At 46.9% G+C, this 21,764-nt stretch overlaps 1 protein-coding gene across 1 annotated transcript; it reads left to right on the plus strand.

Moving 5' to 3' along the window:
* Positions 1-480: 480 nt before the first annotated feature.
* On the plus strand, positions 481-16,515 carry LOC140722485 (cell adhesion molecule CEACAM5-like). Its single transcript, XM_073037210.1, has 11 exons — positions 481-751; positions 2,267-2,527; positions 3,663-3,938; positions 5,447-5,707; positions 7,152-7,427; positions 8,079-8,202; positions 8,583-8,638; positions 10,123-10,187; positions 11,418-11,459; positions 15,576-15,619; positions 15,978-16,515. Exons 1-11 carry the CDS (start codon positions 514-516, stop codon positions 15,979-15,981), a joined length of 1,647 nt encoding a protein of 548 aa, XP_072893311.1. The 5' UTR covers positions 481-513; the 3' UTR covers positions 15,982-16,515.
* Positions 16,516-21,764: the final 5,249 nt, after the last annotated feature.

Consider the following 21,764-nt stretch of genomic DNA (forward strand, 5'->3'; position numbering starts at 1 on the left):
TATGCTGTAGTGTTCTATGATTCTATGGTTTTATGGTTAGGGACTGCCACAGGGAGTGCAGGTGGTGCGTACAAATGTAATGTTCAGAAATCATTTAGACAGTAGAAGGATATAACAGTTTGTGCATGGTCCAGTCGTAGGCAAATGGAAATAGTTCAGGGAGAGATCTTGGTCAGCATGAAGGAAATCGGCCGAAGGGCCTCTGAGATTATCTATGACGTCATGGATAGGCCTGAAGGGGGAGAATTCCAAAATACCGTCTCTGAGTGGGCGGAGAATGAAGGATGAAATGATGTGTCTCATGTCCAGTGTTTTCATCTCAAACCTTATGTCCAACAAGTGGAATTATTTTTTAATGTTTACTTATTATGGAATAATAAATGTTGGATCTCATTTTCAGATACGGAACGGAATCCATTAACTTCCGGATTATATTCCTGAGCTGTGCAGTAACCGATCCCCTCTGTTTTAACAGAACCTGTTTCCAATGTCACTGTAACATCTAACGCCAACATGCTGATTGAGTACAGCGACACCGTCAGACTAACCTGCTCCGCAAGAGGCACGGATGTCTCTTACCTGTGGCTTGAGGAGAACAGCGTGATCATTCCCGGTGGCAGGTTTGAGCTGAGTGCCGATCACAGCACACTCACTGTTTCTGGAGTGCTCCGGACAGACGGAAGTTTCACCTGTAGAGCAAACAACTTGATTAACGAAATCACAAGCGACCCGTTGTATCTCGATGTCAACTGTAAGTGTCCCGAGTCTCCGGTAGTTACACACAATATTACAAGTCCTGCTGGATACCGGGTTCCGAGTGAGTGGGATTATATTAGTGAACGGTACCCTAGAAATAAACCATTGTAGGCGAGCACCGAAGTAACTGACCAGTTGATTGGGAGACGGATCCGGGCCTCTCTCGGGCGCTGGTGAATTCAAATTGAAATTTTGAACTTCCAACCTCGAATCCGAGTTGAATTACGGCGACGATGTCGCTCCCACAGAGTCGGTTCACTTCTGGACTTCAGGTGTAAGAATTGTGCCGGACAAGCTGGTCTGTCCTGCATGTCTCTTCACACAGAGCAATGCGTTTTGAGCTTTTCCAGTCACCACAGTTCAAAGGCAATTGTGATGTACCTGAGATTTGGGTGGGTGGACATCTCGTAAGCACAAAGTAGGACTTGCAATATCATTCGAAAAGACTGGCCGAGGTGCATTGATATCGCGTCTGCCTTTTGGTCTCCACGGAGTTCTGACTATAACTTCAACTCTATCCATTCAAATCAAATTTATCTCTTCAGAATTCTAATCTTGCTTTGATTCTATGTCAACGCAATGGAATCTGACCCGTGTTTGGAACAGTGAGTGCAAATGAGTGTTTTTTTTCCGACAAATGGTTTGAAATGGACCATTGAAATTCCAGTGCTGTCTAAGGCCGTTTAGAAACTTTGATGATAATTCCATTCCCCGGAAGCGAGGGACGGTTCAGAGCTGAAAACGCCCACGGTCCTGTCCGACCCCGCTAACCCCCCGACAAATGCCCACAGCTACGAAGAGGCGGGGACACATTGCTTCTGTACACCTTTTGTCCTTTATAGACAATAGACAATAGACAATAATTCCAGCGTGTACAAACCCAGTCTCTCTAACCTCTCTGCGTAAGACAGTCCGGACATCCCAGGATTTACGGCCCCGCTAACCCTCTGACAAATGTCGACAGCTACGAGTAGGCGGGAACACATTGCTTCTGTTCACCTGTTGATGCGGGAGGTTATAGCTTTCAGATCGGGATAAACATCACATTGTGCAGTGGTGTTCCGGCGACTGTCTTCACAGATAGAGACTGAACAGAGAATATTGAATCTGAAAATGGGCCCGACTATAAAACCTGTCATAGGTGAGTTCCTTTATTTCCACACAAGGTCAGTGACGTCACAGTATGGTGTAAGCCCCACGTGACATTCTGCCCGATCCCTGATTACATTAGTTATTGCATCCACACTCTAAGCTGCCTTACCGCGGAGAGACGCTGGTACATTGTTCTGGAAAGGGTTTCCTTAATTCTTTCCCACAAACCACACACCTAGAGAAGTTACAAAACGATCCGCTCTCCTGTGCTATTTACCGCGGGAGGCTTCCAGACGAATGCACTCGCCGGTGTGTAGGACACTTCCACTGGTGATGGGCTGTTCCTCCTCTCTCGCTAAGAAACTCTGCTGCGCTTCCTGTGTGATTTGTTGCAATCCGTTTTGTGTGTTTGTTTTAGACGGACCGGATCGTCCACATATCATCACTGAACCGGACTCCCCTTTTCACGTTGCCGGAAGCACCATACGGTTAACATGTTTCACAGAGTCCCGCCCAGGCGCTGAATTGAATTGGCAATTGAACGGTGCCCACCTACAAAGTGGGCAGGAGGTCATCCTCGACAACATCACTGTGAGCCACACGGGAAAGTATACTTGTGAGGCCTATAACAGGGTTACAAAAAGGATCAATGCCTCAACCACGGAAATCATTGTGTTCGGTAGGTCGTCCGTTCTTCCCTTTGTTGAGGTCCTATAATTAATGGTGTTGGTGCAGCCGGGCCCGTGTAATCCAACTAAATGCCTGAACCCGATTAGAATACTGACTAACAATATCAATCCACAACGTTGCATATTGATGAATAAGAGTATTGATTAAGATGGAAAGCGGAATTGTTTTCACTTGCGGATTAAATGACAAATGTTCACCGGCTGCAGTTAAGACCGTAAGGCCGTAAGGCTCAGGAAGAATTAAAATCGGAATTGATTTGAATTGCGGATAGAATTGCAAATGGTTAATTGCTGCAGTTAAGACTATAGGGCTATACAGCATAGGAAAGAAAATTAGACCATTTGGCCAATGGAATCTGCTCCGCCATTTCATCATGGCTGATCTAATATTCCTCTCAGTCCCAATCACAGCCGTTTCCGCATATTCCTTCATGCCCTGACCAATCTTGAATCCATCATCCTCGGCTTTAAACATACATAACGATACGCCCTCTACAGCTGCCTCTGGAACATAATTCCCAGATTCGCCACGTTCTGTCGAAATGGATTCACTTCCGCCTCGGTTCTGAAAGGATACCAATCTATTCAGTGTCCCTGGCAGTGTTGTTGTTCAATTAAATCTGGCCAACCCCTCTCTGGTGCGTTTCTAATACCTTTTCACCCACTGTAACACTGGCGCATCCGACTTCAGCTTCTCCTTCTCACATATCAGGATGAATTCGATCATATTATGAGATCACTCACCCCGACGCTCTTTGTTCTTTTAATTCAGTTCCGACTCATTGCACAGTACCCAATCCTGAGCAGCCGACGTCTTACCGATATCTATCTCCACAGCATCTCCACGAACCCTTCTCACAGTCTATGACGTCATGGATAGGCCTGAAGGGTTAGAATTCCAAATTACCGTCTCTGAGTGGGCGGAGAATGAAGGATGAAATGACGTGTCTCAGGTCCAGTGTCTTCATCTCAAACCTTATGTCCATCAAGTGGAATTATTGTTTAATGTTTACTTATTATGGAATAATAAATGTTTGATCTCATTTTCAGATACGGAGCGGAATCCATAAATTTCCGGATTATATTCCTGAGCTGTGCAGTAACCGATCACCTCTGTTTTAACAGAACCTGTTTCCAATGTCACTGTAACATCTAACGCCACCATGCTGATTGAGTACAGCGACACCGTCAGACTAACCTGCTCCGCAACAGGCACGGACGTCTCTTCCCTGTGGCTTGAGGAGAACAGCGTGATCATTCCCGGTGGCAGGTTTGAGCTGAGTGCCGATCACAGCACACTCACTGTTTCTGGAGTGCTCCGGACAGACGGAAATTTCACCTGTAGAGCAGGCAACCTGATAAACAACCTCACAAGCGACCCGTTCTGTCTCGATGTCAACTGTAAGTGTCCCGAGTCTCCGGTAGTTACACACAATATTACAAGTCCTGCTGGATACGGGGTTCCGAGTGAGCGGGATTATATTAGTGAACGGTACCCTAGAAATAAACCACTATTGGCGAGCACCCAAGTAACTGAGCAGTTGATTTGGAGACGGATCCGGGCCTCTCTCGGGCGCTGGTGAATTCAAATTGAAATTTTGAACTTCCAACCTCGAATCCGAGTCGAATTATGGCGACGATGTCGCCCCCACAGAGTCGGTTCACTTCTGGACTTCAGGTGTAAGAATTGTGCCGGACAAACTGGTCTGTCCTGCATGTCTCTTCACACAGAGCAATGCGTTTTGAGCTTTTCCAGTCACCACAGTTCAAAGGCAATTGTGATGTACCTGAGATTTGGGTGGGGTGGACATCTCGTAAGCACAAAGCAGGACTTGCAATATCATTCGAATAGACTGGCCGAGGTGCATTGATATCGCGTCTGCCTTTTGGACTCCACGGAGTTCTGACTATCACTTCAACTCTATCCATTCAAATCAAATTTATCTCTTCAGAATTCTAATTTTGCTTTGATTCTGTGTCAACGCAATGGAATCTGACCCGTGTTTGGAACAGTGAGTGCAAATGAGTGTTTTTTTTTTCGGACAAATGGTTTGAAATGGACCATTGAAATTCCAGTGCTGTCTAAGGCCGTTTAGAAACTTTGATGATAATTCCATTCCCCGGAAGCGAGGGACGGCTCTGAGCTGAAACCGCCCGCAGTCCCGCTAATCCTCGGACAAATGCCCACAGCTACGAATAGGCGGGGACACATTGCTTCTGTGCACCTTTTGTCCTTTATAGACAACAGACAATAGACAATAATTCCAGCGTGTACAAACCCAGTCTCTCTAACCTCTCTGCGTAAGACAGTCCGGACATCCCAGGATTTACGGCCCCGCTAACCCTCTGACAAATGTCGACAGCTACGAGTAGGCGGGGACACATTGCTTCTGTGCACCTGTTGATGCGGGAGGTTATAGCTTTTAGATCGGGATAAACATCACATTGTGCAGTGGTGTTCCGGCGACTGTCTTCACAGATAGAGACTGAACAGAGAATATTGAAGCTGAAAATGGGCCCGACCATAAAAGCTGTCATTGGTGAGTTCCTCTGTTTCCACACAAGGTCAGTGACGTCACAGTATGGTGTGAGCCCCACGTGACATTCTGCCCGAGCCCTGATCACATTAGTTATTGCATCCACACTCCAAGCTGCCTTACCGCGGAGAGACGCTGGGTACATTGTTCTGGAAAGGTTTCCCTAATTCTTTCCCACAAACCACACACCTAGAGAAGTTACAAAACGATCCGCTCTCCTGTGCTATTTACCGCGGGAGGCTTCCAGACGAATGCACTCGCCGGTGTGTAGGACACTTCCACTGGTGATGGGCTGTTCCTCCTCTCTCGCTAAGAAACTCTGCTGCGCTTCCTGTGTGATTTGTTGCAATCCGTTTTGTGTGTTTGTTTTAGACGGACCGGATCGTCCACATATCATCACTGAACCGGACTCCCCTTTTCACGTTGCCGGAAGCACCATACGGTTAACATGTTTCACAGAGTCCCGCCCAGGCGCTGAATTGAATTGGCAATTGAACGGTGCCCACCTACAAAGTGGGCAGGAGGTCATCCTCGACAACATCACTGTGAGCCACACGGGAAAGTATACTTGTGAGGCCTATAACAGGGTTACAAAAAGGAACAATGCCTCAACCACGGAAATCATTGTGTTCGGTAGGTCGTCCGTTCCTCCCTTTGTTGAGGTCCTATAATTAATGGCGTTGGTGCAGCCGGGCCCGTGTAATCCAACTAAATAACTGAACCCGATTAGAATACTGGCTAACAATATCAATCCACAACGTTGCATATTGATGAATAAGAGTATTGATTAAGATGGAAAGCGGAATTGTTTTCACTTGCGGATTAAATGACAAATGTTCACCTGTTGCAGTTAAGACCGTAAGCCCGTAAGGCTCAGGAAGAATTAGAATCGGAATTGATTTGAATTGCGGATAGAATTGCAAATGGTTAATTGCTGCAGTTAAGACTATAGGGCTATACAGCATAGGAAAGAAAATTAGACCATTTGGCCAATGGAATCTGCTCCGCCATTTCATCATGGCTGATCTAATATTCCTCTCAGTCCCAATCACAGCCGATTCCGCATATTCCTTCATATCCTGACCAATCGAAAATCCATCATCCTCTGCTTTAAACTTACATAACGATACGCCCTCTACAGCTGCCTATGGAACATAATTCCCAGATTCGCCACGTTCTATCGAAATGGATTCACTTCCGCCTTGGTTCTGAAAGGATACCACTCTATTCAGTGTCCCTGGCAGTGTTGTTTTTCAATTAAATCTGGCCAACCCCTCTCTGGTGCGTTTCTAATACCTTTTCACCCACTGTAACACTGGTACATCCGACTTCAGCTTCTCCTTCTCACATTTCAGGATGAATTCGATCATATTATGAGATCACTCACCCCGACGCTCTTTGTTCTTTTAATTCAGTTCCGACTCATTGCACAGTACCCAATCCTGAGCAGCCGACGTCTTACCGATATCTGTCTCCACAGCATCTCCACGAACCCTTCTCACAGTCTGGTTCCCATCCCCCGTAACTCCAGTTTAGACCCTACCGAGCAGCAACAATAAACCTTCCCGCAAGGACATTCATGCCTCTCCAGTTCAGGAGCAAACCGTCCCTCCGGTCCCGCTCCCAACTTCCCTGGAAGAGAGACCAGTGATCATCATTGGCATGTCCTCCATCTTACGCTAACTCCTTAACCACGTATTAAGTACGAAATCTTGCTGGTTCTGACCTCAACACCACATCGCATGAATAGCTTATTTTCACCAGCTCTGCGGAACAATTAAACTGTAGCCGAGTGCAATTCTGTTTTATTCAGCTTTGATAGGTAATGTACATTCTTGGTGCAGGAAAAAATAGCATTGGGTAACCTCTGGATGGGGAATATATTTCTCACAGTCCCCTTGGGTAACGGCAGTAAAACTTTAAACTCAGTGCCGGTGTTTAGTTAATCTGGAATCTGAACTGATATCGAAACACATAGGGATAACAGCGAGGACTGGCGACGATATTGAGTTGGCGGCATCCAAATATTATGTGCACGTTGTAGATGAAAGCAAGGGCATTTTAATTATATTTACAGAGCCAGTGACCGGGGTTGCCGTGGTGACCAATAATTCCACTCCCCTGGAAAACCTCGATACCATCGCACTGAGTTGTCACGCGTCGGGCACTGTTCAGACACGGACATGGTTCAAGGATGACCAACCCATCCAGGAAAACGGCAGAATATTTACATCTCCCGACAGGGCGAAACTGACTATAATCAGTGTGAACAGAAACGACGCAGGGACGTACAAGTGCATCGCCAGCAACTCTTTCAGCAGTGGCTCTGGAGAGACCGACGTGCAGGTTTACTGTAAGTACACAGTCAGTCAACGCCGTTCATTTGTATCAGATATTGCACTTACCAACATTTACTCTCATCGTTTCAATGAACAGAGAAGGTCATAATATCCCAGATCCACCAGGATTTTACGCTAATCAACACTTCTTTCATTTCATAAATGGACCAGAGAAGGTCAGAATTGTACCGGAGCGTCCAGTTGTGTCCAATATTGTGTCAAACCTGACATTAACTTGCTTTGCTCTGTCAGTCCCCTGGGGTATATATGCATGGTACAACGGGGACAATCTCCTGCAGACAGGGTAGGGACTCACCCTTGTGTCAGTGAGCTCCGTTAACGGTGGAACTTATACATGTCGGGTTACTAACGGTGTAACCAATAGGAATAGTTATCTCACTGCACAAGGTGGGTGAATGTGTCTCTCATTCGTCCATGTAAACCCGATGATCAAAGATCCAAACCATTTCCCTCTCACGCTCTCCTCACGCCCTACGTTCACTCCCCCTTCTAAATGGCCTACCAGAATGAAGTAATAATTGATATAAATTGATGCAGAGTCGAGACCAGGGCCCACGACGTTGCGGAACTTGGATCAACAATCGTTTCTAAAAAAAAAAGATATGTTCCTGCAATGTAAAATTTATGTTTGTTTCCTGTGTTAGCAACAAAAACAGATGACAATATTACCCTCACCACTGGCGCGATCGTGGGCATTGCACTTGGTTTACTTGGCATGGGCCTGATCGGCGGAGTCAGTGGATGGTTGATCGCGAGGAAAACTGGCCGGTAAACGCATTTTTCTTGGAATGTCGTTTCTACCTTTAATTATTGTTGGAGAATTTCGGCAGGATCGACTTTAGCTGGGATCAGGGGCCCTTCTGTGGACAGAATCGGCATTCCGCCTTCACGGCGAAGTTGTTTGTCTGAAATATGTTTGCGTTCATCAATATTTGTGTGAACAGCATTAGATGTCAAAAAAGCCAAAGCAATTTTCTCCACTTAACCCATTATGGTCACTGCCGTTGAGATCGAGAAGGACTGGAATCGGGCATCCGATATCCGGAACAGTATCAAGCAATAACCAGAGAGAATCAAATGGAATTGTCAGTGCAGGAAAGTAACCTCCTGACGAATTCACGTTTCGACCTTTGTTTCTGTTTGTTCAGGGTCAAGAATTCACCGCCACCCCAATATGAGACGAGCAGCAATTTCGGAAGAAATAGTGAGTGAACTCCGTTTCAACTGTTCTATTACTGAGCCCTTGGAAATATAATCATTTGATTGAAATATGGGAGTTCATAGTGCACGGAAGCTGGAAGTTTTTAACCTCGCGAATGGTCACGAATTATGCGACCTTTGCCGCTGAGTTTTCCATTTAAATAAGGTGATATTTTCTGCTCAAGATTACATTATCAACGGAGGAATGGAATACAACTTAATTTCTCTTCATATTGATCAATATCGGCCCTGGCTTCCTGGCTCTGGCGATTGGTGGGACGGAAATGGATTCAACAGTGGCTAGATGGGAGATGCCAGAGAGTAGTGGTGGATAATTGTTTATCGGGATGGAGGCCGGTGACTAGCGGGGTGCCTCAGGGATCTGTTTTGGGCCCAATGTTGTTTGTAATATACATAAATGATCTGGATGATGGGGTGGTAAATTGGATTAGTAAGTATGCCGATGATACTAAGGTAGGAGGTGTTATGGATAATGAGGTGGGTTTTCAAAGCTTGCAGGGAGATTTATGCCGGTTAGAAGAATGGGCTGAACGTTGGCAGATGGAGTTTAATGCTGAGAAGTGTGAGGTTCTACATTTTGGCAGGAATAATCCAAATAGAACATACAGGGTAAATGGTAGGGCATTGAGGAATGCAGTGGAACAGAGAGATCTAGGAATAACAGTGCATAGTTCCCTGAAGGTGGAGTCTCATGTAGATAGGGTGGTGAAGAAAGCTTTTGGAACGCTGGCCTTTATAAATCAGAGCATTGAGTACAGAAGTTGGGATGTAATGTTAAAATTGTACAAGGCATTGGTAAGGCCAAATTTGGAATATTGTGTACAGTTCTGGTCACCGAATTATAGGAAAGATACCAATAAATTAGAGAGAGTGCAGAGACGATTTACTCGGATGTTACCTGGGTTTCAGCACTTAAGTTACAGAGAAAGGTTGAACAAGTTAGGTCTCTATTCATTGGAGCGTAGAAGGTTGAGGGGGGATTTGATCGAGGTATTTAAAATGTTGAGAGGGATAGATAGAGTTGACGTGAATAGGCTGTTTCCATTGAGAGTAGGGGAGATTCAAACGAGAGGACATGATTTGAGAGTTAGGGGGCAAAAGTTTAAGGGAAACACGAGGGGGTATTTCGTTACTCAGAGAGTGATAGCTGTGTGGAATGAGCTTCCTGTAGAAGTAGTAGAGGCCAGTTCAGTTGTGTCATTTAAGGTAAAATTGGATAGGTATATGGACAGGAAAGGAGTGGAGGGTTATGGGCTGAGTGCGGGTAGGTGGGTCTAGGTGAGATTAAGAGTTCGGCACGGACTAGGAGGGCCGGAATGGCCTGTTTCCGTGCTGTAATTGTTGTATGGTTATATGGAAGCTCATGCTGTTAATGGAGCTTTGTTTTTGGCCGGATGGACGTCGGCTGTGTTCAACAACGGCTCCTGATGCTCTTCACCGCTGTGACATATCTGTTTTCCCCCACAGGCACCTTGGATACAAACACCGTGAACGCATCGCCAAGCTATGTGAATTTCCCGAGGATTGAACAGGTAAGGATGGTCTTGATTTCAGCCATTGGTTTGCAAAGGGAAGGTGGGAACATAAGTAATGTGACCGGTAGAGTCCATTGGGCTATTCTGCTCTCATTGGGCATTTAATATGATCCTGGATGATCGATCCCAGATCTCATGTTCAGTTAATTGATTAACAGCACATCATATTCCTAAAGTAGACACAAACCAGATGAGCTTATCCCACAGGTATTTTTGTTCAGTTTCCTCTTCTTCTGTTGTCTACTCTGGCCTCTTATCTCTTCTCCTCACTTGCCCATCAACTCTCCCTGGTGCCCCTCCTTCTTCCCTTTTTCCTGTGGCACACTCGCCTCTGCAATCGGATTACTTTTTCTTCAGCCTTTCCCGTTCCCACTCATCCGGCCTCACCTATCAGCTCCCAGCCTGCCCTCCTCCCCCTCCCCACCATTTTGTTCAGGCGTCTTCCTGCCCCCTTCCCAGACTAGTGGAAGGGTCTCGGCACAAAATGTAAACGGATCAGAAAATTCTATTAATACAGCCCGACTCACTGAATCCCTCCAGCATTTTGTGCGTGTTACGCTGGGCTTCCAGCACCTGCAGCATTTTCCACAGAATTCCCCAGAATCCGTAATTCCTGTACAATGCAAAATCATACCTCCTCTTTCATGAAAGAGTCTTTTATAATGTCCGGTCAATGTGAGTAACGGCGGAGACTCCACAATCACACACAGGGTGAAGCCAGGGTCAGGTTTGTACATTTCTGTCTGTGATCAACAGTGATCTCTGTGAGCGTTTAACAGAAATAGCATCTTTCGGTAAACAGCCTGAGGCCACGGGTCCACATCCCCAATCGGCCACGTACACGTTCTCATTCACATGTATCTCTCAAGGTGAATGGTTCTGAATCCGCCTAGTGAACGTTCTGATCCAGGCAAATCTCTCAGCAGGAATGGTTTTGAAGGCGAATTCCTCCTCAAGAAAAAATTCGTCATGCTCCTGTGTGACTGAATATTGACGAATGATTGAGTGACATTCGGAAGCATTCCTGATGTCAGAGACATTATATGTATTGCACTCACACTGACACAGAAACACGCGGTGCATCGAACGGTGAACGATGCCAATTAGATACAAGCAGCAACGAATGTGAACATTGATACCCTCGGGGCTTATCTGTGCAGAGTCAGAAAACAATTACTGTTCACTTGTTTAAAGTCACGATAAAAAATTGCCTTTTTCTCTTCGCAGGGCGCAAATAACAATGTACAGGGTGAACACCACACTTATATGGTAAGAGGAATATTTGCGTCCATCTCTTTTTGAAGTAACTGTTTCCACTTCATTGAGTAAGAAACAGACCCTGAAGTGAGACATCCGATAGTCTGCACTGTCGAGCTCAGCAGTAATATGTCAGTGTCAGGACCCGAAAGTGATTGCAGTCACTATAATAAGGGGAAGATTCATGGGAATCTGAAAAGGAAGAAGGTAGATCAGTCACCGGGACTAAATGGGCGAGATGATCTACACCTCAGGATTCCGAAATGGGCCGCTGAAGATGTCGTGAATGAATTAGCACTGATAGTCAAAGTTTCACGTTGTTGTTGAACTGTTCTTGGGGACTGGAAAGTTTCAAATATCAGTCTGCTCTTCATGAAGAAAGGGTTCAAATAACAGGGTGGCATTAGATTACACGATGAACGAAGAAGTTTCCGGACACTTGGAGGCAGGAGACAAAGCGGGTCGCAGGCAGCAATGTTTGCCCCTGCGAACATCTTGCCTGGCAATGCTGTTGGAATTCTTGGAGGAAATAACATGCGCAATCGGCAACAAAGAGTCCGAGGGTGCTGTGCGCCTGGACTTTCAGAAGGCCTTTAACAAGTTAACGCACATCGGGCCAATGAACGTAAGAGCGCGTGGTGTTACTTGGCGGAAAACATCATGCACAGAGGTTTCGCCGACTGGGAGGAATTAAAGAGTCGGACTGAATGGGATTTATTTCCAATGGGCTGCCGATGACCAGTGCTATCCTGTGGGAGTCGGTGCTCGGCCGCCACTTTCCACGTTTGCAGTCAATAATCTTGACAAAGAAGTGGTCAGGACTGGGGACGATACAAAGATAGTTGTTGGCAGTGCGCAGGACTCAGGAAGCAATGGGTCAGCCGAAGGAGTTGGAACAATGAGGGGAACAGACAAACAAAGTCAAATAAAATCTAGCATATTAAGGAATTTGTTCGTGCACTTTGACAGGAAGAGTGAAGCGGTGGTCTATTTTCCAAAAGAGATCGAATTTATAAATCGGACGTGTAAATCGACTTTGGTTTTGTAGTGCAGGATTCCTGAATGTTTATCTTTTATGTTGAATTACTGGTAAGGAAGGAAGGAAATTGCAATGTTATGATTGATTTTGACAGGTACGGAGTACAAAAAATGAAACGATGGGATACGCAGGATTTTAAAGTCATTTTAAATGCATAACTGGCATAGCGTATGTGGAAGGAGGGGAAACATATAGGGATTAAAGAGGAAGAGTTGCTTGCTGCCTTACAGCGAATAAAGATAGATAAATCCTCCGGACCTGACATATTACTTGAGAGAGACTAGTGTAGAAATTACAGGGGCCCGGGCATAAATATTTAAAATGTCCTTAGCCTCGGTCGCATGTCGCAGGAGCGGAGGGTAGCTCATGTTGTTCCGTTGTTCAAAAAAGCTCCAAAAGTAAACCAGGTAATTGCAGGCCGGTGAGCCTAACATGAGTAGTAGGTAAATTATTGGAAGGTGTTCTGAGAGATCGGATATACAAGTATTTGGACTGCCAAGGACTGAATAAGGATAGTCAGCATGGTTTTGCGCGTTGTAGATCGTGTTTAACGAATCCCGTAGAGTGTTTCGAGGAGTTTACCAAGAAAGTAGATGAAGGAAAGCCTGTGGATGTTGTATACATGGACTCTAGTAAGACATTTGACAAGGTCCCCCATGGGAGGTTAGTTCAGAAGGTTCAGATACTAGGTATCCATGGAGAGGTTGTAAACTGGATTTGAAATTGGCTGTGTGGGAGAAGACAGAGAGTGGTCGTGGATGATTGCTTCTCAGAATGAAGGCCGGTGACTAGTGGTGTGTCTCAGGGATCTGTGCTGGGACCATTGTTGTTTGTTGTCTATATCAATGATATAGATGATAATGTGATAAATTAGATCAACAAGTTTGCTGATGACACTAAGATTGGAGGTGCTGTGGACAGCGAGGAAGACTTTCAAAGCTTGCAGAGGGATTTGGACCAACTTGAAAAATGGGCCAGAAAATGGCAGATGGAATTAGATAGATAGATACTTTATTCATCCCCATGGGGAAATTCAACATTTTTTTCCAATGTCCCATACACTTGTTGTAGCAAAACTAATTACATACAATACTTAACTCAGTAAAAATATGATATGCATCTAAATCACTCTCTCAAAAGCATTAATAACAGCTTTTAAAAAAGTTCTTAAGTAGTTTACTTAAATACATTAAATACAATCAACCCCGGCACTTTAACATATCTTACTCCTGGCGGTTGAATTGTAAAGCCTAATGGCATTGGGAAGTATTGACCTCTTCATCCTGTCTGAGGAGCATTGCATCGATAGCAACCTGTCGCTGAAACTGCTTCTCTGTCTCTGGATGATGCTATGTAGAGGATGTTCAGGGTTTTCCATAATTGACCGTAGCCTACTCAGCGCCCTTCGCTCAGCTACCGATGTTATACTCTCCAGTACTTTGCCCACGACAGAGCTCGCCTTCCTTACCAGCTTATTAAGACGTGAGGCGTCCCTCTTCTTAATGCTGCCTCCCCAACACGCCACCACAAAGAAGAGAGCGCTCTCCACAACTGACCTATAGAACATCTTCAGCATCTCACTACAGACATTGAATGACGCCAACCTTCTAAGGAAGTACAGTCGACTCTGTGCCTTCCTGCACAAGGCATCTGTGTTGGCAGTCCAGTCTAGCTTCTCGTCTAACTGTACTCCCAGATACTTGTAGGTCTTAACCTGCTCCACACATTCTCCATTAATGATCACTGAATTTAATGCAGACATGTGTGAGGAGTTGCATTTTGGAAGGAAAAATCAAGGTAGTTACACAGTAAATGGTAGGCACTGAAGAGAGCGGAGGAAGAAAGGGATCTGGGAGTTCAGATACATAATTCCCTGAAATTGGCGTCACAGGTAGACAGGGTTGTAAAGAAGGCTTTTGGCATCCTGGCATTCATAAATCAAAGTATTGAGTATAGGAGTTGGGATGTGATGGGGAGGTTTGATAAGACATTGGTGAAGCCAAATAAGGAATATTGTGCGAAGTTCTGGTCACCTAACTATAGGAAGGATATCAGTAAGATTCAAAGAGTGCAAAGATTTACCAGGATGTTGTTGGGTCGTCAGGAGATGAGTTACAGGGAAAGATTGAAACGGTTAGGACTTCATTCCTTGGAGCGTAGAAGAATGAGGGGAGATTTTATAGAGGTTTACAAAATTATGAGGGGTATAGGCAGAGTAAATCTGCCTATCTTAAGTTTTAAGAGTAAATGGACAGGTACATGGATTGGAGAGATCTGGAGGGTTATGGACTGGGTGCAGGTCACTGGAACTAGCGGAATAAAGTTTCGGCACAGACTGGAAGGGCCGAATTACCTGTTTCCGTGTTCTATGGTTCTTGTCGGACCGCATTCTGAGAATTTTAAGAAGTTTTGAAGCCCTCATCTAAGAAAGGCCGGGATGGCTTGGAGACGGTCCAGAGGAAATAAACGAGATTGATCTCAGGAGTGAGAGCGTAAACGGATGAAGAGCGTTTAATGACTCTGAGTCCTCTACCCACTGTCGTTTGGGAGAGTGACTTCTGTGACACATCCCTGTACAGAGTGGACGTGGAGAAAATATCTCTAATCGTAGGAGTGCCTCAGGCCAAAGAGCACAGCTTGAGAGTATAGTGAACTCCCTTTGGAACAGAGAGATAAGGAGGCATATCATTAGTCAGAGCGTGGCTTAACTGTGCTATTTATTGTGGAGGCCAAAGTCCTGAGTAATGAATCGTTGATAGCGCCGAATGTTACACAGTGAAGGCGGGTGAATGGGGATGAGGGTGAAAGTAAATCAGTCATGATGGAATGGCGGAGCGGGATCCATGTCGGGATTGCCCAAATCTTCTCCTGACTCTTATGGACGTCTGGTGCCTCCTGCAATATCTAATAACTGTGTGTCTCAGTAAATCCTCTTTCCATCACGGCCCGGCTGTTCCGCGGTTTAATTCAGGGCCAGTTTGTTAAATACGGGCAGGTCCTTTCCAATATTCTCCCGGTTCCCTTCTACCACGTCCAGATTTTGACAATATATTCTTTTGCTAATCATGATGATTTCCTCACGTTTACAGACACTTAATCTGGGCGATCGATCTGCTTACAGTGATCGGAAGAGGTAGGTGAACAGAATATTGGGCTGTCGATGTAAACTGTTACCTGCAAAAGAAACATATCCATTACGTTCAAAACTATGAGTCGTGGAGGGTCATGATTGTTCACGTGTTCACGTCGCATTTTGATGACGTAACAGTGCAGGGCGAGAGTCAGGCGGCGATGAGAAGCGATATATTCATAACCAAAAGAACAGTTTTCGTGCGGCGGGGGGTGATATGAAACATGTAAATTGTATGAAAAGTTGCTTTGTCACGATGATTGACACGGACTGAGAAAACACCACTCGTATTTCTCCTCCCCAACAGTAGCTCCCTCGGGTTGCCTGCGTAGTCAACATGGACTGTGTACTGTCTCCGCAGGTGACGTCACTGGTGATGGTCGGAACGTGGATGGACACATCAGAAAGACAACCGTCGAGGATGTTCGCTGAAAATATCTCTGACCACTTCTTTGCCATTTTTATCCATGTCTCCGTTAGATGTCCTCTGCGCGTCACAGCTTGACGACGGAGACATCCCTGAATATTTTGACTCATTTGTTTCCTAGTTCTCTCACCTCAGTCCGGACTTCTACATCCCAGAATTGGCATCGTCACTCTGCCACAAGCATCTGTCCTCTCAACATTGTGGTGCGATGTAATCTCTATAAACTCTCAAACAACATCATCAACATGTGTTTCCAGGAGCTTCCCATGAGCAAGAAATAGGTTTCTGTTGCAGGGCGTGGCTGTGGACGAACGCCGGTGCCGGACACAGGCGCGGAGACGGAGTCCGGTGGCGTTAGCACCGGAGCGAGCGTGGAGTTGGTATCCAGGAGAGTCTTTACACGGAGACAATGATGACGTAGATCAGCCGGGAGACGAGCACAGGCGGGAGAAGTGCTATTCCCGCAATATAGAAATACATATTCGGCGTTAGCGTTTGGTAAATAAATAGAAAATCAACCTTGTTTATTTGTTCTTCATTTTCAATCAATGAGTACTGTAGAGAAAAATAAGCATTGTTGTAAACAATACACAAAGAATTATCAAATCCTGGCTTAGAGCATTCACGTGAGTAGAACATTTATATCCCGATGACGTGCTTCAGGCGTCTGAAATATTTGCAATATGTCAGAATCGATAGGTGATTGAAAATGAAAACACGGGGATGTCTCTTGGGATTGCAGAAGGCGAATTCTTTGAATGTGGAGCACGCTCCTTTTCAGTTCAGTTATTCAGATTAATTCAAAGCGACTGGTGCATCGACGTGTACAGTGGGCTTTGATAAAATCACCCCTGCTCCGATTGCTTCTCCGTTCGTTCTCTATTCATGTCATAAGGTGGGCGCTGGGAGAGGACCCAAATGCAAGACACATACACTGAAGAACTAGGAACTGAACTGGACTAGAGTTAGGGACGGGACAGGACACAGACTAGGAATTGAGACAGGGACACAGACTTTGGCTGGGAAAGCGGGACCAAGACAAGGAACTGGGAACCAGGAGCCTGGGGTTGGACTCCGAGACAGAGACTGGACAAGGAGCCAGAACTTTGGTCTTGACTCGAACTCGGACCCCGGAACTAGGCGAGGACTGACGTGGCTACAGGACTGGCTATGACTTGGGTCCGTCGAGGCTTGGCTACTGGACTAGGCGAGGCTTGGGGTATTTGAGACTTGGCTGCAGGGCTAGACATGGAACTCTTGCACAGGGAGATGCACATGGACAGAGCAAGAACCCGAAGTCTTGACTCGATCTTGGGATACCCGACCACAGAGCCTTGGTCCCGAGAAAGCAGGACCACAGAGCCTTGGTCTAGAGAGTCCAGGACCACAGAGCCTTGGTCTAGAGAGACCAGGAACACTGAGCCTTGGTCTAGAGAGACCAGGAACACGGAGCCTTGGTCTAGAGAGACCAGGAACACGGAGCCTTAGTCTAGAGAGACCAGGAACTTTGACCCTTGGTCTAGAGAGACCAGAAACACAGAGCCTTGGTCTAGAGAGACCAGGACCACTGAGTCTTGGTCTTGATAGAGACTGGGACAGAGAGCCTTGGTCTAGAGAGACCAGGAACACTGACCCTTGGTCTAGAGAGACCAGAAACACAGAGCCTTGGTCTAGAGAGACCAGGAACACTGAGCCTTGGTCTTGAGAGACCAGGAACACTGAGCCTTGGTCTAGAAAGACCAGGAACACAGAGCCTTGGTCTAGAGAGATCAGGAACACTGAGCCTTGGTCTAGAGAGACCAGGACCACTGAGCCTAGGTCTAGAGAGACCAGGAACACAAAGCCTTGGTCTAGAGAGACCAGGAACACAGAGCCTTGGTCTAGAGAGACCAGGAACACGGGGCCTTGGTCTTAATAGAGACTGGAACACAGAGCCGTGGTCTAGAGAGACCAGGAACACAGAGCCTTGGTCTAGAGAGACCAGGAACACAGAGCCTTGGTCTAGAGAGACCAGGAACACAGAGCCTTGGTCTAGATAGACCAGGAACACAGAGCATTGATCTAGAGAGACCAGGAACACAGAGCCTTGGTCTAGATAGACCAGGAACACAGAGCCTTGGTCTAGAGAGACCAGGACCATTGAGCCTTGGCCTAGAGAGACCAGGAACACGGAGCCTTGGTCTAGAGAGACCAGGAACACGGAGCCTTGGTCTAGAGAGACCAGGAACACAGAGCCTTGGTCTAGAGAGACCAGGAACACTGAGCCTTGGTCCTGAGAGACCAGGAACACTGAGACTTGGTCTAGAGAGACCAGGAACACAGAGCCTTGGTCTAGAGAGACCAGGAACACGGAACCTTGGTCTAGAGAGACCGGCAACACGGAGCCTTGGTCTTGATAGAGACTGGAACACAGAGCCTTGGTCTACAGATCCGGGACCCCTCCTTAGGAACAGGACTTGGCGCCGGGGCTCTACACAAAGTCAGGACCCCTCCTAGGGAGCAACAACTAGGGCATGAAAACAGAGACTGTTTCCAATACGAGGTACCTGCAAATGGCCGGACCTACCTGGCGAAGACGTGGACACAGAGACAGTTCCTCATCTAGACACAGCAAGGCTCCGTTCTTGCTCCGGCGGTAGAACTGTACAGCGATACAGGCGAGTACGCAGGCGAGGCTTCAGGAGGAAGGTGAAGGGAAGAGAACAGTTCAGCAATTGGAGCCGAATCCAGGAGCTGTTTATGTAGCCCGCTGAAAATGAGAACCAGGTGCCTCAATTCGAGCACCAAACAGAACAAGTAAAACCTGGAATAAGGAACCATGGGACGGACTATGAAACGGAATGCGGACTTCACGGACCAGACCGTGATATTACCTCACACCCACCCCACAGCCCCCAGCCCCCATGGGAGCCACCTGTCGACATAAAAGTTTTCCCCAAGCTTTTGACGACACAGACAAGTGGGGGGACATTCAACAGGAGAGAACCCAGGATGGTGAGAGCAACACGACAGTGTCTGTATCGCTGGGGCTATGCTTTGCTGGACTGTTCTGTCATAAGGTGGGCGCTGGGAGCGGATCCAAATGCAAGACACAGACTCTGAAGTACTCGGAACTGGACTGGACTAAGGTTAGCGACGGGAAAGGACACAGACTAGGAGCTGGGACAGGAACACAGAATTGGGCTAGGACTTTGGATAGGAAAGCGGGACCAGGACAAGGAACTGGGAACTAGGAGCCTGGGCTTGGACCCCATGCCAGAGACGGGACAAGGACCTAGAACCTGGGTCTTGACTCGGGTTCGGACCCCGGAATTAGGCGAGGAAATGACATGGCTACAGGACTGGATGTGGCTTGGGTCCTTTGAGGCTTGGCTGCAGGACTGGGCGAGGCTTGCGTTCTTCGAGTCTTGGCTGCAGGACCAGACATGGAACTCCTGCACAGGACGATGCACACGGGCAGGGCAAGAACCTGAAGCCTTGAGCCGATCTGGAGACACCTGTACACAGAGCCTGGGACTTGAGAGAGCAGGAACACGGAGCCTTAGCCTAGAGAGAACAGGAAACGAGAGCCTTGGTCCAGAGAGAACAGGAACACAGAGCCGGGACCCCTCCTTAGGAACAGGACTTGAGGCCGGGGCTCTACACAGAGACAGGGCGCCTCCGTGGGAGCCGGACGTAGGGCCGGGACTCGTAGAAAGAACACAGAATGACTGTTCCCGACACAAGGTAGCGGCTAGGCTCTGGATCTAGCGAAGGATTGGACATAGAGACGGTTCCCAACACAACGTAGCGGCACCGGACGGACCTACCTAGGAAAGACCTGGACACGGAGACAGTTGGAAACAATGATAGACAGTTCCTTATCTAGACAGAGCAAGGCTCCGGTCTTGCTCCGGCGGCAGAACTTGACAGCGATACAGGCGAGGACGCAGGCGAGGCTTCTGGCAAAGGCTTCAGGCAAGGCTTCAGGAGGAAGGTGAAGGGAAGGGAAGCGAACAGTCCAGCAAAAGAAGCTGAATCCAGGAGCTATTTATGTAGCCGGACCAAAATGCGAATCAGGTGCCTCAATCAGAGCACCCAGCAGAACAAGGGAAAACCGGAAAACCTGGAATAAGGAACGTTGGACCGGACCGTGAACCGGAATGCGGACTCAATGGACCGGACCATGACTATTCATGCAACCTGATCAATTGAGGATGTGCTGCATTGACCATTAGACAAAGGAGCAGAAGACGGCCATTCTTCCCATAGAGTCTGCTCCGCCAATTCATCATGTGCTGATCCATTCTCCCATTTAGTCCCACTCCCCCTCCTTCTCACCATAACCTTTGATGCCCTGGCTGCTCAGATACCTATCAATCTCTGCCTTAAATACACCCAATGACCCGGCCTCCACTGCCGCCCGTGGCAACAAATTCCATAGATTCACCACCCTCTGGCTAAAAAAATCGCATCCCTGTTCTGAATGTGCACGCGGCAATCCTCAAGTCATGTCCTTTCATGCGATACTCCCCCACCATGGGAAACAACTTTGCCGCATCCACTCTGTCCGCGCCTTTCAACATTAGAAATGTTTCTATGATGTCCCCCCCCCTCCTCATTCTTCCAAACTCTAAGGAGTACAGCCCAAACCCTCTTATTCCCTGAATCATTCTAGTGAATCTTCTCTGAACCCTCTCCAATGTCAGCACATCCTTTCTTAAATAAGGAGCCCAAAACTGCACACAGTATTCCAAGTGAGGTCTTACCAGTGCCTTATAGAGCCTCAACATCGCATCCCTGCTCCTATACTCTATTCCTCTAGAAATGAATGCCAACATTGCATTCACCTTCTTCACCACCGACTCACCCTGGAGGTTAAACTTAAGGGTGTCCAGCAGAAGGACTTCCAAGTCCCTTTGCATCTGAGAACTTTGAATCCTCTCCCCATTTCAGTAATATTCTGCCCTTTTCTTTCTTCTACCAAAGTGCATGACCGTGCACTTTCCGACATTGTAGTTCATTTGCCATTTCTCTACCCATTCCCCCAATCTATCCAAGTCTCTCTGCAGACTCTCTGTTTCCTCAGCACTACCGGCCCCTCCATCTATCTTTGTATCATCAGCAAACTTAGCCACAAAGCCATCTATTCCATAAATCAAATCGTTGATATACAACGTAAAAATAAGCGGGCCCAACACGGACCCCTGTGGAACACCACTGGTAACCGGCAGCCAACCAGAATGGGATCCCTTTATTCCCACTCTCTGCTTCCTGCCAATCACCCAAAGCTCTATCCATGTAGGTAACTTTCAGGGGCTCTTATCTTGTTCAGCAGCCTCATTTGCTGCACCTTGTCAAAGGCCTTCTGAAAATCCCAATACACGACATCCACTGCATCTCCCTTGTCCAGCTTACTTGTAACTTCCTCAAAAATTTGCAATAAGTTTGTCAGGCAGGATTTTTCTTTAAGGAAACCATGCTGAGTTCTGCCTATCTTGTCATATGCCTCCAGGTACTCCGTAAGCTCATCCTTGACAATCGACTCCAACAACTTCCCAACCACCGATGTCAAGCTAACAGGTCTATAATTTCCTTTTCGCTTCCTTGCCCCCTTCTTAAATAGCGGGGTGACATTTACAATCTTCCAGTCCTCTAGAACCAGGCCAGAATCTATCGACTTTTGAAAGGTCATTGCTAATGCCTCCGCAATCTCCACAGCTACTTCCTTCAGAACAGGGG

Source organism: Hemitrygon akajei, unplaced genomic scaffold (assembly GCF_048418815.1).
Source record: "Hemitrygon akajei unplaced genomic scaffold, sHemAka1.3 Scf000078, whole genome shotgun sequence".
Taxonomy (NCBI): Eukaryota; Metazoa; Chordata; class Chondrichthyes; order Myliobatiformes; family Dasyatidae; genus Hemitrygon; species Hemitrygon akajei.